The 15344-nt window shown below is 36.4% G+C and overlaps 1 protein-coding gene across 2 annotated transcripts in view; it reads left to right on the forward strand.

Annotated features, from left to right (window-relative positions):
• The window catches only part of LOC109030277 (probable Rho GTPase-activating protein CG5521), a 31182-nt gene extending 19154 nt beyond the window's left edge, over positions 1-12028 (forward strand). For both annotated transcript variants that reach the window (XM_019041161.2, XM_019041162.2), the window contains 10 exons: positions 591-716; positions 990-1157; positions 1768-1869; positions 2715-2915; positions 3958-5010; positions 5649-5807; positions 6804-6931; positions 7611-7714; positions 9147-9206; positions 10097-12028. In XM_019041161.2, the coding sequence (XP_018896706.2) occupies positions 591-716; positions 990-1157; positions 1768-1869; positions 2715-2915; positions 3958-5010; positions 5649-5807; positions 6804-6931; positions 7611-7714; positions 9147-9206; positions 10097-10203 (2208 nt within the window). In that variant the 3' untranslated portion in view covers positions 10204-12028. The remainder of the gene's footprint in view (positions 1-590; positions 717-989; positions 1158-1767; positions 1870-2714; positions 2916-3957; positions 5011-5648; positions 5808-6803; positions 6932-7610; positions 7715-9146; positions 9207-10096) is intronic.
• Positions 12029-15344: the final 3316 nt, after the last annotated feature.

Genomic DNA, 15344 nt, shown 5'->3' on the forward strand with positions numbered 1-15344 from the left:
ATAATTTTTAAGAAGTTTTGACGACTGTTATGGTGCAAGAAACCGTCGACTAGTGATTAGACGATTTTTTGTGCCATTTTTTTCCAATCTACTTTGGATTTTCCAAATTCTCTCTTCTTAGTTAACAGAATTTGACGAACATTGAAAACTTGTCCTCCCTCCTTAAAAGAGATTTTATTGGGTGTCCATAAGCTCAGACAATTTTTACGGCAGGTTATAATGTAGATCATAGCTGGACATTTTAAGCTAAACCAATGAAACTAAACATTGAACATTTTGCAAACTTTTTCTTTGCAGCATGTGGTTCACTTTACTTCCTGCCGATACTAGATCAGATTTGATGCAAGAAACGAGAGAAGGAAACTCGAAATTTGCAGATCTAAAATTGCATAAAATTTTTTTTGAGCATGAGAATCTTACAGTTGTTTCCATTTTCATTCATCACCGAAGTGCGAAAACTGGTCAAAAATCCACTCAGAACTTTATTACTGTTTTTACAGCTTTTGCTCCACTCTCAATAAAATAAAACCAAGCATACCTCAGTGAAAAAGACTTTCTAATCCTTTAATATTTTTTCTTCTCTTTTTAAGGCACCAAGAACGGAAGCTATGTCAATTTTAGGCTCTCTCTTGAGCCTCCCTGACTCCCTTTTCAAGTTACGAGCATTCCAACCTGTTCCCAATCAGTTTTGCACCGTTGTTTTTCCTGATGCTAAGGTGAGTCAAGAGTTATTTCCTTCATTAATGGAAAAACCTAAATAAAGTAAGAATAAAAACATGAAAGACATTTTTATGTTGAAACTCTCAAATATTTGCAAGTTAAGTGCTCTTGTAGAAAATTGTATGCGACTTTGTTTCAATATTTATGTATGTAACCTATCAAGAAAATAGCTATAAAAAAACTATAACCAGAATTTATTTGGAAAAAAATTATCAGGAAAATCGATTTTCCAGCGCTGTCCTGTAATATAATTATCTTTCTTTTCTCAGGACCAAATAGTTAATTTACTGCTGCAGTACGGTAGAAGTGAACCAACAACGGAAGCAAGATGTGTTGCTTTATCCAGTCTTGGAGTTTTTCTGTATCAAAAACTCTCGGAAGGCAACAACCATCCTGAAATCAGAAATGCCTTAGATGTATTACTTCATTCCTTAAATGTAAGTTGTATCTTTCTTCTTTGGTGAAATGTGTACAATATGAATCAGAAGTTGGTTTCATGTAAAACACTGCTGAAAACATGTTTATGACTCAACTGCAAATCCAAGTTCAATGAAGCATTAAATGTTGTTATCAAAACAGCAATATTGCTTTAAAAAAATTCAAATTCAAACATGTATTGAGAGTAAAACGGCAGGAACACGTATCTTGGTTAAGGTGTTCCAAAATCCCTGCTTCCATTCTATTTTTCCAAGAAGAACAATTCAATGCTATTGCTTGAAATTTTCATAGATTATTCTTCTTACACAGAGAAGAAATCATAGAAGTTTGAAGAAATGACGTTGAGCATGTTACTGTTTAGAAAATGAAGTGTGGTACGAAGTCTGGAATGTCACAAACGGAAATACCCATTCTTGTAGTTTCACCATTGATATGTACTCTTATTTATTATAACCTGATGTATCTTTAAAAAAAAATGATCTTATTGTGAACTGTCTGTTTTATTTTATTATAATACAAAAGATAAGTATGTACACATCTTTTTTGTTATGATATCTATTTATTGTCAAGTGAATTCTTGCTCTAAATGAAAAATTGTATAATTTCCAGTCTAAAGAAGATACCGTAGCCCATATTGCCTGTGATGTCATATTACTTCTCTGTGATCATGCCTCAACATTCCATCCAGCCATCCCTCCTGTGATTGTTCAGGTATACTCTCATACATTTTTCCAACTTTTTCTCTCCCACTGTTTTTGCTTAAGAAAATGTTTCGTTGGAAAGGTGGTGATGTCATTCGATAACATTGAAAAATCTTAGATTCAAATTGTATTCTTGTTAAAAATTTGGAATCCCCGGTCCATTATCTCGTAGGGAAGAAGTCACTTCAAGAAGCCTGTGCTAAAAAACGGATCATCGTGAGGTTTTGCATTGTTTGATATGATTGGCTCAAAAAAAAAATGAAAATTTTTTAACTAATTTACACAAATTGTAAGAATGAATGAAAATAAAATATCAAAAACCTTGCACACAAACTTTGGTAAAAAATTTTAAAGAAAGGTTAAGACACTTACATGCCCGTCAATTTTCTTTTAAATTGTAAGAAGTTGTACGGAAAATTACAGAAAATACATGGCAACCATAAAAATGCACTCTTTTCATCTGTTCACAACCCAAGTTTAAAATAACTGAAAAATAGGTTTTAAACGTCTCATATGAAGACTCATGAACATTTCCTTTCTACAATGGTTTCAAAATGTAAATCAATCAATAGATGCGATTTACAACTGAGAGTTCTTTAAGCCAAAAATTACAAATTTCCAAAAAAACTCTTACATTTTTGCCTGCAGTGATCTAATTTTAGAACTACTAAAGATATTTCTAAGGTGATTTTGTGTCTACTTTTAATTTTCAATTTTTTCAACGATGAATGATAATTTTAACACTAATTAGTGATAATAATTAAAGAGTATTTTACAAAGAAGTTTCAATGGCTTTAAAGAGCTGTTTGGAAAGATCTTCTGGAAAGATTATGGATGAATTCATTGTTTTTGCAGGCTGTGGCAAGCACCCTGGCCAGCCTAGGAGGAGGCCGAACAAAATTAGCCGCAGCATTGGTATTTTGTCTAGGAGAATGGACCATGCATTTATCTGGGCTTGCTCCTCCTTTACTTGAAGCCATTTTCAAAGTCCTCACCAACATTGTTCTGGAATCGCCAAATCATCTGAACAATTCCGCACATATTGCTGCTAAAATGGTAAGAAGCTTGTACAGTCTGGAAAACTAGGAAATTCAGGGAATTTTAAGCAACCGGTAAAAGTTAAGGAAAGTCAGGGACTGTCGCAAGTAACGCGTCGACTCAGCAACTTAATAATCTGGTGTTATTTAAGAGAGTGTGAAAAACTTCTCAGTGCCTTTTTCCACCATGTGAGACTCTGTATGTGGCAATTCCATCCAAGTTCAGCGAAAGTTAGTACACTGAGAAGAAGAAAATAAAGTGGAAATTTTGTTCGAGGGTCAGGGAGAAATTAGGAGAAAGTTAGGGAAAGTTAGATAATTCTAGAAATTTTCGGGTCAGGAAAGTGATGGAAAATAGAGAGATTACTATTAAAACTCTCACTGACATGCTGGTTGATCTACCTGTCATTAATTTCTCATACAAGAGCCCACAAAGTGCGGGATACAACCAGCCCCCTTACATAACCAATTTCTTCTTCTTCTTCTTCTTCTTTGATGCTTTATTGGCTTCATGCTCCGGTGTGGAGCCCACAGCCAAACCAATTTCTTTGCATCAGCCATTCTACGTAGATTGCACTAGTTTTTGCATATCAGGGAGAACTAATCAAGCCATAGTATAGAGAGACAGAGACTGCTATAGAGACATCAGATAGAGACTGCTATAGAGACATCAGATAGAGACTGCTATAGAGATATCAGATAGAGACTGCTATGGAGATATCAGATAGACTTCTATAATCGCTTTCTTGACCTCTGCTTCCGTAGGCTTTGTCTTTTCAACAAAGCGTATTTCTATGTTTTGTAGCATTAAGATACATATATACCAAGAACGCTATTGCCTAGAATTTGTTAATGACAAGTTTTTGTAAGATAATATTAGGTTTATAAAACTGAATTTGTGTTATTTTCAATGATACTGCTGAATGAAAGAAGATATATTTTGGAAACTTTCAATCCTTTATATCTCTATTAAACATCTGAATTATGAGATGAGTCTAAACAAATTCAGAACGATTCTCTTTGAGATTGTTTATGTACGTGCATTTTATTTTTACTTCCAGGTCATCGGACATTTAGTAAATCAGTTGGGTCACTTTCCAATGGCAGGCGACCGGCTATGCTCACAGGTGAGCGAGCAAGATGATGTTCCGGGTCTCACAGGAGTTAATCAAATCCTGGATGCTTTAAACATTCAACTGTTTGTCACCAATTCAGCTCACACTGTTTCCTTCATAGAATTACCCCCACTGGAAGTCCCCGGCGGTGGTCCCACTGCAGATCTGATCACTGCACCAGCACAAGTTCGCGTTATTCTTCGTGACCTTAACGGCAAGTCATCTTGGGATGCATCAGTCCTCTACGCGGTTCCGGATTCGATCCAAAGAGTGGTAATCCAACCAAAGTGGCCAACGGAAGAAAATACTTTCAGCCTGTGCGCAGTCAACAATGCACCTCAGCACACTTTGCGCAGCCGACTTCACAATATTCTGCCGACTGTTTGTAATTCCGCTCCCGATTTGGACAATCTGAACGATCTGCTTCAATATGTTGAGTATACGAGTCCTGAGTGCGCCAACGCAACCGAGCCGTTGAACTCTTCGGTTGAGTTGGAGCAAGAAACGATGAGTGCCATCCTGGGCCAGCGGTTCAGTAACCAAGATAAGCTTCACCTCAGTCAAACCGTTCCGGGGGATCTAAGACTGCCCAAGAACGAGACCAATGTCTTTCAGTATTGCCGGCTTTTCGGCTCCCAGCTTGGTTTTGCTTCATCACCTCAGAGGGCGAACTTATTCCTTCTGAGTAGAACTGAGAAGTTGATCCGTGAGCTGCGAAATTTAGATAATCAAATGTGCAGGGAAACTCATAAAATTGCTGTGATTTACGTTGGTGATGGGCAGGAGAATAAAGATGTCATTCTGTCGAATTGTGGTGGGAGTGCTGCGTACGAGCAATTTATATCACAGCTTGCTTGGGAAGTGCAACTAGACTCACACACAGGATTCATGGGTGGTTTGCAGCCGAGTCCAAGTACTGCGCCTTACTTTGCGACCTCTTTGACAGAAGCTATTTTTCATGTTGCTACGAGGATGCCAAACGACACAATTCATAATAAGGTAATTACTGCTTTGATAACTCATCGGTTTTAATAATTTTTTCACGGAAAATTAAAAAAAAAGTTCTCATTTCGCCTGTCATATTTCGGTTCATGGGTCAGTTGCACTGGTTGCAGAATCAATTTTTTATACTTGATTCTTGTAGATTAGCTAACAATAATAAGATCTGTCCAAAAAGCAACTCCTTACATTCAACATTAACTGAGATATCGCCCTTTGAAAAATCACATTTTTTATGTCATCCACCGTGGTAGTGATACCCTTGGTTTCTTCCACCTTGTTTTCATCCAAGTTTCACTTTGAGTAACCAGTGCAAATGTGCGTGAAGGTAGAAAAATATGGAATGGAAAAATGCTTTTAGAACTGCCAGTGTTGGGCTCATCTACTTTCAGCCTGAAATTCAGTTTTTTTAGTGGACAGTCACAGGCATATAAGATTTAAGCTTGCAACTTTTATTGAGTTAATTTTTAATCCCCTCAAAAAGGTAAATGCAGAATCTTAGCGAAACTTTTTTACTTGGTTTCAGTGTGTAGATTTTTGTATGAATCCACCTTAGGGATATCGAAGTATGAAGTTATGCATACTCTCCACCTTTTAACTTTGAATCTAATTCATAAGTGCATTTTAATCTTTTACAGACAAGGCATCTAGGAAACGATGAAGTTCACATTGTTTGGTGCGAACATAGTCGAGATTACAGGCGTTCGGTCATTCCTACGGAGTTTTGTGATGTTCTGATAGTAATCTACCCTCTTCCTTACCATCTGTTTCGTGTAACCATCTCCCGTAAACCTGAGGTAATTTTTCCCAAGTGATAAATCTATTATCCTCGAATGTAATGGGAGCATTCCATTAATGCTAACGGATATAATCGTCTTCTCATAGATAAATTCATCAACGTACTTAACTTTTCAATCAATTTGTGATAATCAATCTAGCTATCTAAGGTTGAAACTTAATTTTGTTTTGTTTTGTCTCATTTGATGTGGAAATATCTTGCCTTTGAATCATATGGCCAATTGTTATACCGTAAATGTTTTCCTTTCTGTATAAAAAATGTTAAAATTAGGGGAATTTAGGGCTTAAGGATTAGGCTATTGGACGAGGACTGTTCTAAAATGAATATAATCAGAGGAATTTTGAGGATTTTTACACCTTCTTCAAGCAAACCCTATTGGTTTAACTAGGTGAGAATCTCTGCATCTTTGGAAAACTGAAGACGGTTTTGTTGAAGAATACTTTGCATATCATCTTCTCAGTAGAACAGTGTTGGGGTTTTCTGCCAACCTGTGTCTGTTCTCTTAATAATCAGAAAATGTCGCTCATTTAGCAGGAAAAATTGCATTTTGCAGACTTTTTCTTTCTCTGAGATAAATTATTTAGTGCTAACTAGTTAGGACCAGGTAGGAAGGTGATTGTGAATACTTTTGGGTCTCACAATCAGTGTTGAGAGATGCTTTTTGTACTGTCTCTCTTTCTACCTTCCGACGTCTCTCTTTCTTCCTTACAACATCACAAAATGCTATGGTAGATGAGTCAAAAGAAAAATCCTTGAAGAGAAAAATCAGTGTTTTTCAAAAAAAAAAAATAAAATAAAATAAAGGTCAAAAGAGAAGAAAGAGGGGAAATTGTTTGGTATGCATTACTGCTCAAGGTAGCTAGTTGCCTAGCAAAAGCAATAGCTTAATCCTTATATAACAGCTTAATTTCCAGTCGAAGAATTAGGTTTATAATTGACTTGATGTTTTGTGATGAAGATTTAATTTATAAATTACCCTTTTCTACTGTTGTAGATTCCACTGTGTGGGCCCCTATGGGACGAAGCTGTTGTCAGTATGACTGTTTTAGCTGGCCTTATTCGGGCAACTGCTTTCAGTGCTTCACGTGCTAAACGATCCACGCTGTCATTCTATCAGCATCAGTAAGTTTTTTCTTTTATTATTTTTAAGTCAACTAATGTCATGTAAGAACATAATGAAGTGGATAAACGGCACGATTATTTTATTCCAGTGACAATAGAGTCCTCAATATTGTTTCTCAGGCATTTAGACAGACATCACACACTAACAAAATGGAAAGAATTGATAGTAATTACAAAGGTCATTTTACAGGGTGTCCACCACACAGAAAAAGCTCAAATGTACTGAAAGAGCAATGATTATGAAAGGGCAGTATGGAATCTTGGAAAACTTCAAGATTTTCGGTGGAAAGGTATAGATATATATGAAGAAATAGCATTCGAGGTATGCGTAATCTCTACATGGTTCATTAAAAAAGGGAATACAAGAAAAACTAAAATTTGATCTCAACTTCCAAAGGCTTTGAGTCCCAAGCTGTATTGCGAGGAGATGCAACTAGAGGCTGAAAACTAGCTGGGCCGAATTGCAATATTTTGGCAAGTTTTGTTTCATTTTAGCAAGACTCTGCTTTTACAGGAATTGGGCGATTGCCTCATTTTTCAAGAGATGGGTCATTTTCTTGCGAAATACACGATTCATCAAAAACTCTTGTGCACAAATGGTTTTCTTATTTTTAAAGTGTGATTTACTGTTGGAACCTCTCTTACACTCGATTCTTATTTCTTTATTCTAATTTTGCAGTTATGAAGAACGTTGGAGGTCTTTAGAGACAGTACTAAGAAATCACAAAAATCTCACAACATTCGAAGAATTCTCATCTCAGTTATTTGCACCAAAAACTCCAGGTAAATATTCAGAACTTTTCATTAGCTATCCCTGGATTTTTCTCTCTTAACATGTAAAGTATAATCTCGAGGCTATGAAAATAATGCTATTCAGGTGTATAAACGAATGAAGACATGCCAATAGAGCAGAAGCCCAAAAATTCATGAGCCGTGGCCTTCCTAGATAATAATGTCCACCATGACTCATGAGTATTTGGACTTTCTGTTGTTCGTATGACAAATTTTAAAATTTATCGAATAATTTGAAAATGAATTTGAAAAAATGAGCCATGCTATACATCATTAACCATGGAAGATCTGTAGTCTTTGGACTTCTGCCATTATTGTATAGTTTGATTCAAATGCTCTGGGAGCTTATCTTATACATAGGTTGTCCCAAAAGTACTGCTTTAGCTTCTTTTCTGGAAAAAACAAAGATTTGATTGATCAAAAATTCTACAGAGAAATCGTCGCGATCGAATGAAGTTGGTAACATGATATCAGCCCGGACCTTGCACCCTGCGATTTTTGGTTATTCCCTACGTTGAAAAAGGGCTTAAGAGGCAGGAAGTTTAACTCCATATCAACGATATGAAAAGAGCTGTTGAAACTTTCTTAAAGAACATTAGGCAAGAAGAATTCGAAAAAACCATATTTGAAGAATTGGGAAGAACAGTTGCGGCGCTGTGTGGCAAGTGATGGAGGGTATTTTGAGAAGGAAACTAGTGTCCAGTCATCCAGTGAAGAAGAGTAAATGCTAGTAATCTTGGTAAGATTCTGCAAAATTGATTTAATAAAACCACTTGAATCCTTAATTCTTTGTTTTTTTTCCAGAAAAGAAGCTGAAAATCCCGTAGGGGTCCCCTCTACAAGTCATTTTCAAAACGCTGTAACTTTGTCATTTTTTGACTTAGAGAGCTCGGATTTGTCTTGTTTTACCGGTAATTGGCCGGTCTTTAAGACTACACAAACCGCATTTTGATATCTACTACCGTTCGTCAATAAGAAAAAAACGTGCAGTACTTTTGGGACAACCTATGTAATAGTAATGGTTGTGTAACAATCGAGTAATGATTAAGATGAATGTAGATTACTATTTATTGTTTTTTAAGGGCCATAGAAGTTATTTTGCGTAAATTTGTTTTCAACCAAAACAAATTAGAAGTGAGAGTGCCCTTATTTCAGATGAAATCGATCTTCTGTGCTATAGGAAACATCAGTAAGTACATGTTTGTCTGTTTTAACTGATCACTTCTAGCATTGAAGTGCATCCAAGGCTTTCTTCCGTAGGAGGGAAATTATCATGGGCTAGTCATCAAACAGTTTAAACAGAAAGAAAATACTGGAGCTTTCCTTTCACTGTTCTAGAGGAAAATATTGAGAATATTCACAAAGTTTAATGTATTTTGTCTCAATTAATCGTTGATTTAAATGACTTGTGATTTTTTTCCAGCTCAAAATCCTGAGTCTTTCTCCATTCCTTCATCTGAGCATCTTGGAAGATTAAGCAAAGGTAGTGTATGCACTTGAATTGCTCTCTATATAGCTTATAAGCTGGATGATAGTCTTACCCGAGTCATTGACATTCTTTTTAATTCATTCTCTGAAATTATGGAGTGCACCAAGTTTTTAGGAATTTTGCGAGATTTTCTTAACCCTAAATGTCAAAGAAACCGTTTTGAAAATGCCGAAAATGAGACCTGTTTTAAACGATGTTTGTGGTGGGTGCTGATGCCGTAGCCAGGCAGGGGAAACAGGGTTTGTTGGTTGACTGAACTCATCTTAAGTCATCACTTTGCTACATCATCTCAATTTTCCGCTTTTGATTGATTGGGTGTTTCTTAATCAGCCTTTTCTCCCCTCAGAAATGATTTTTTTAACTTTTTAATGAACAATTTGTTTTTTTCTTAAAATGTTACGTACGAAAAACTTTCAAAAATTCCTTGCCACTGCTCCGTTAGACTTGTCACATACTGCATGTGTCGCAAATTTGTTTCGATGTTTGATAGGGTCAAATGGCTTGAACATTTAATCGTTAACGCTATCACTGAATTTCAAGGTTGCATCAGTGACGATATTGTTTGCGTGGTATGTAGATGATGTCCTGCATTATATCCCTCTGAGCTCAGTTTCTGTTGATTTGCGATGTGTAATTCGGTGATGGAACCACTGTTATTTCATTCAAGATTATAATCTTTAATAATAATGATCATATTTTATTTTTATTGCTCTTAAAATTTCAACTATCAAAATACAACTTTGAGCAGCTCTTAAATAATCCGTTGGTTCTTTGTTAAATAGTTATCGAAGGTTTCATTTATTTTATCTTATGAGGACATTTTCCCACTACTTTTCCTCTTGAATCTTTGTCAACCCGAAATAATATTTCCATACATTTTTTAGGTCCTGCTCCAGATTTTGTAGACGAGAATCATACGGTCGGTATCTCTCCCCGCCCGATGAAAAAGCTTTCTGTCAGGGTGTCTCTCGATGGCTCTAAGCTGAAATGACTTTAGAAAATGAATTCTCAAGGCTGAGCTTCCAGTGATAATTAGACTTTTAAGTTTGCTGTGTTTTCTGAATTATTGCCTACGAATGAAATCATACTTATTTTTCTAATTGATTTTAGTCGCAGTATGTAAAGTGGGATATTTTATTTAAAATTCCATTCCAATTATATTGTTATTGTTAATTGTGTAACTTGAACATTGTGTAGATATAGCCCAATTTTAAAAACCTCAGTTCTCTCATTGCCTTCTGTTCGATTAGCTTTTTTACTTGTTTTGCGTACATTTTTTCATCGAAGAGGCGTTAATTTAAGGGAACTTAGGGTTCTCATAAATAACATTTGTAGGAACGAATTCGATCGATTATTTAAAAAAAAAAGATTTTATTGTGTAAGGTTTTTTATTATTTATTTATTTAATTATTTTTAATACTGTCAGTTGCCTATATTATTGTTAACAGACAGATGCATTCACATGACAAAGAATTGTTACCACTCTATGAACTTTAAAAGAAACTTTTGTAAAAGCCAGGAGCCAAAAACTTATACTTGTTTTTCACTTCAAATTTTCATTTTACTACCTCTTCTTTGAGTATGTTTTGCTGTAAAACAATAGCCTTACACTAGAGGTTATTCTTCTGGGTTTTCGACGAGACAGAAATAGTCCAAGCTTTAATTGTATAAATTAACTACATGTACTTCACCAAATGTTTCTTCTTTAGCATCCAGCAATAGAACCGTAACTAACGTCCTTAGAAAAACAGAATTTTAGCATTCTGTATATTCTTGAGGAAGGTTCTACGTTCAAGTATTGTATTTTTTTCAAAAGATTAACTTAAACCAGTAGGCATGTTTCATAGTGAAAAGACTTCTAGAGTTATTCTGATGACCCTAAATTAAATTTCGGGCTACAAGTTTGCCTTACATTGCCCCCCCCCCCCCATTTTTCAAATCAGTGATGTTAACCTAAAATCCCTTGGCTCCAAGCATCAGATTTAGAAGATGATTATTTCCTGTTTCTAAATCATCGTTGATCAAGAAAAAAAAATTAGTGTTTTGCTCGTTTTTTGTCCTAAAATTTTGAAAATTCTGTTTTAGAACTTTATTTGCATCTCTGATCCAATCATCACTTTTTGGTAGAATATAATCAGTTTTTGGATACATGGGTGCAGTAGGCAGGTTCTGTTTTTCTTGATTAAAATAATTTACCGACCCATACTCTCCTGATTGCCGATCAAAAATCCTGTTCTGACCTGGTATCAGAAGAAACCAGGTATGTTATCATGACCAAGTGACATCAGTGGAGAAGAAAGAATTAATGACTTTTGATATTGTTCCTCTTGAAACTGTAGTAAAGAGTTTGTTAAGGTGTTTGTTGGAATATCCTGATAATTGATCCTTTTCCATCGGTTTAGATGGGATCAATCGATTTACTACCAAGCACGGCATGCCACTGCGTCACATGGGGCAATTTTCATTTCTTTCTACAAATTGTTGGGTCTACTTTCATTCTTGGCTTTTATTTTTTCCTCATTTTTTGTAAGTGATCCTAAATTCATTGGAAAGAATTTTTAGAATAGCTCAAGGAGCGGTATATTATCATGAAGGGAAAGAGTCTAAAGTCAATCGTTGACTAGAGGGTGACATTCTTTGTCTTTGAATGCATCTTTATTGTAAGTTCATTTGTATGCAGAATTATTTATTTTGCTGTGTTATGGTTGACTCTTCAATCAAATTTTATTTATTTTTCTGTGAAGTTTTATCCAATGTGCAATATTGAATTCTGTAAATAGAATTCTAATAATCATTGATTCAATTTTTATATTCAATTTTGATTTTTTTTTTTCCACTTAGTCCAGGCAATAGAGCTCAAAATAGGAGGTTTGAGGGAAAGTTTAGTCGAACTAGCAATTATGGGCTAACTTTATGTTTTTTGGGTCGTAGAATCCGAATTTCGACTTGCCTGACAGATCCGACCCTCCCCCCGGCCGCCATTTTGAAAAAACGACTAAAATTCACGGTTTTTCCCCATTTTTCGCTCATAACTTTTTTTCTGTTCAAAATATCGAAAATCCCGCCACTTCTGTCAAAAGACGATTAAATTTGCAAGAGATTGGTATATACATATGTACACTTAGCGTGAAAATCGCGAGAATGGGAGCGCGACGAAGGCAGCGGGAGATATCGATCTTGCGCCATTAGATACTTAACACCCTGCATCCCTGCAACCCTTTACGTGTCAGTCATATTAAACAAGCGGTTATTTCAATGTATTATTTTATTAATCCCATTACATAAATGACTGATTACGGATTTAGACAAAATCAAAAATATTTTCAAAATGTGGACATGTTTGATAAGTAAGTGAGTTAGTCCAATCGTGTGCGTTTGGCAGCTCGGTGCATCGAAGTTCTAACTTTTGGTGACGGACAGATGGCTGAGCCTGGTTCCCGTTCATAGACATCACGGCCGGCGTTGATCTCCGACTCTAACACAGTATCCAGAATATGAAGCTAGAAGTCAGACGAAAAAAAAAGAAAAGGAAAGGAAAGGAAAGGAAAGGAAAGAAAAGAAAAGGGAAGGAAAGAAAAGGGGGGGAAAGGAACCTAAATTGAAGGAAGATTAAAATTTTTGCATTACTAATCCCAAATAGAAAAAGCATTCTGGTTTACTGTATCAAGCAGTCTGGTGTTCATATATGGTGTGTATTTCTGATAATCCTGCAAGTGCAAAACGAGTTGTCCAGGCGCGTGCGGTTGCAGGAAAGGTGGGCTTAAATGCTCAGCATTGTGCATCAACTGCAGTGATACATGCGAAAACATGCCTGAAATTGCTTTAGCGGACTCTAAGGAAGAGGATGATGTTGAAGCTTATGACTTTTTCGACGAGCCAAGTACAGAAGAAGATTTTGAAGCTGTCATGACTGAAGTTCAAGACCTTCCAGAAAGCCCACACCCAGAAATAAACAATGAGCCTAGAGGTTTGTTATTTCTTTTACACTGCTCGCTTGTTATCAAAAACTTCTTGCATAGAAGAAATACCATTACAAGCTTTATTAAACAATCAGGTGTTCGTTAGTGACATGTATTCCTGAAAATCATTACCAGAAATTTCGGTAAGGATTATCAGAAATACACACCATGTATGAACACCAGACTGCTAGATACAGGAAACAAGAATGCTTTTTCTATTTGGGATTAGTGATGCGAAAATTTTAATCTTCCATCGGTTTAGGTTCCTTTTTTTCCCCTTTTCTTTTCTTTCCTTTCCTTTTCTTTTTTTTTTTCGTCTGACTTCTAGCTTCATATTCTGGATACTGTGTTAGAGTCGGAGATCAACGCCGGCCGTGATGTCTATGGAGGAGAACCAGGCCCATCCACCTGTCCGTCACCAAAAGTTAGAACTTCGTTGCACCGAGCTACCAAACGCCCACGATTGGACTAACTACCAACCAAACATATCCACATTTTGAAAATATTTTTGATTTTGTCTAAATCCGTAATCAGTCATTTATGTAATGGGATTAATAAAATAATCTATTGAAATAACTGCTTGTTTAATATGACTTACACGTAAAGGTTTGCGGGGATAAAGGGTGTAACGTACGAGGGTCATCCAAACTGTAAGGTTCCCTACCTTGTATCTTCCGAGCGAAACGAGACAAATAAAATCGGTAAAAAAGCACATATTAGGCATACTCTAAGCTTTAAAACAAGCTCAAGTGTTTGAAAATCGGTCAAAGGATTCGCGAGTAAACTTAATTTTACAGAGACAACCTCCTATCGCCGCGTGCCCACCTCCGAGGTCAGGATGCGCGGAGAGTCGATTATTGAAGACTCGGGTTATCGCCTCTATACATCACATCAACAAGGAATTTTAAAGTTTTCATTGAGTAGGCCTTACCTTACTTTTTGACGTAGTCTCCACATCTTTTTTTGACATTTCTGGTATTTGTACAGCATCTTCTTGATGCCCTCCGCGTATAGGAGCTTTCGCCTTGACTCTGAAACCAGTCATTGACAGCTATCTGTGCCTCTGAATCAGTTGAAAATCGCTTCCATTGTGGAAGTTTTTCCGCTCGGGAACAAATGAAAGTCACATTAAGCTAAAGTAAGAGAGTTTGAAGGATTGGGGGAAAATTTCCCTACGCAAAGCAACTGATTTGGAAGTGCAGATCGCTGTCAATGACTGGTTTTGGAGTCAAGGCGAAAACTTCTACGCGGAAGGCATCAAGAAGCTGCTGTAATGATACCAGAAATGTCAAAAAAGATGTGGAGACTACGTCAAAAAGTAAGGTAAGGCCTACTAAATGAAAACGTTAAAATTCCTTGTTGATGTGATGTATAGAGGCGATAACCCGAGTCTTCAATAATCGACTCTCCGCGCATCCTGACCCCGAAGGTGGGCACGCGGCGATAGGAGGTTGTCTCTGTAAAATTAAGTTTATTTGCGAATCCTTTGACCGATTTTCAAACACTTGAGCTTGTTTTAAAGCTTAAAGTATGCCTAATATGTGCTTCTTTACCGATTTGATTTATCTCTTTCCGCTCGGAAGATACAAGGTAGGAAACCTTACTTTTTGGATGACCCTCGTATCTAATGGCGCAAGATCGATATCTCCCGCTGCCTTCGTCGCGCTCTCATTCTCGTGATTTTCACGTTAAGTGTACATATGCATAGACCAATCTCTTTCAAATTTAATCGTCTTTCGACAGAAGTGGCGGGATTTTCGATATTTTGAACAGAAAAAAAGTTATGAGCGAAAAATGGGGAAAAACCGTGAATTTTAGTCGTTTTTTTCAAAATGGCGGCCGGGGGGAGGGTCGGATCTGTCAGGCAAGTCGAAATTCGGATTCTACGACCCAAAAAACATAAAGTTAGCCCATAATTGCTAGTTCGACTAAACTTTCCCTCAAAAATCCTCTATTGCCTGGACTAACTATCATTTTCAAATGCATGAAATTTGCAATAACTTCATTGACAATTCCCTCTGTGAATGACTGAAAAATCAATTCAGTGAAAGGAAGAAACACCCGCATTTTGGAAAAAAAAAAATTGAAAATTCATTTCCAAAGTATTCAAGATGCACAAGTATAAGAGTCATTCCAAAAGTAAGCTTCATCATCCTAGTTCTCCAAAACTATT

Source organism: Bemisia tabaci, chromosome 8 (assembly GCF_918797505.1).
Source record: "Bemisia tabaci chromosome 8, PGI_BMITA_v3".
Classification (NCBI taxonomy): domain Eukaryota; kingdom Metazoa; phylum Arthropoda; class Insecta; order Hemiptera; family Aleyrodidae; genus Bemisia; species Bemisia tabaci.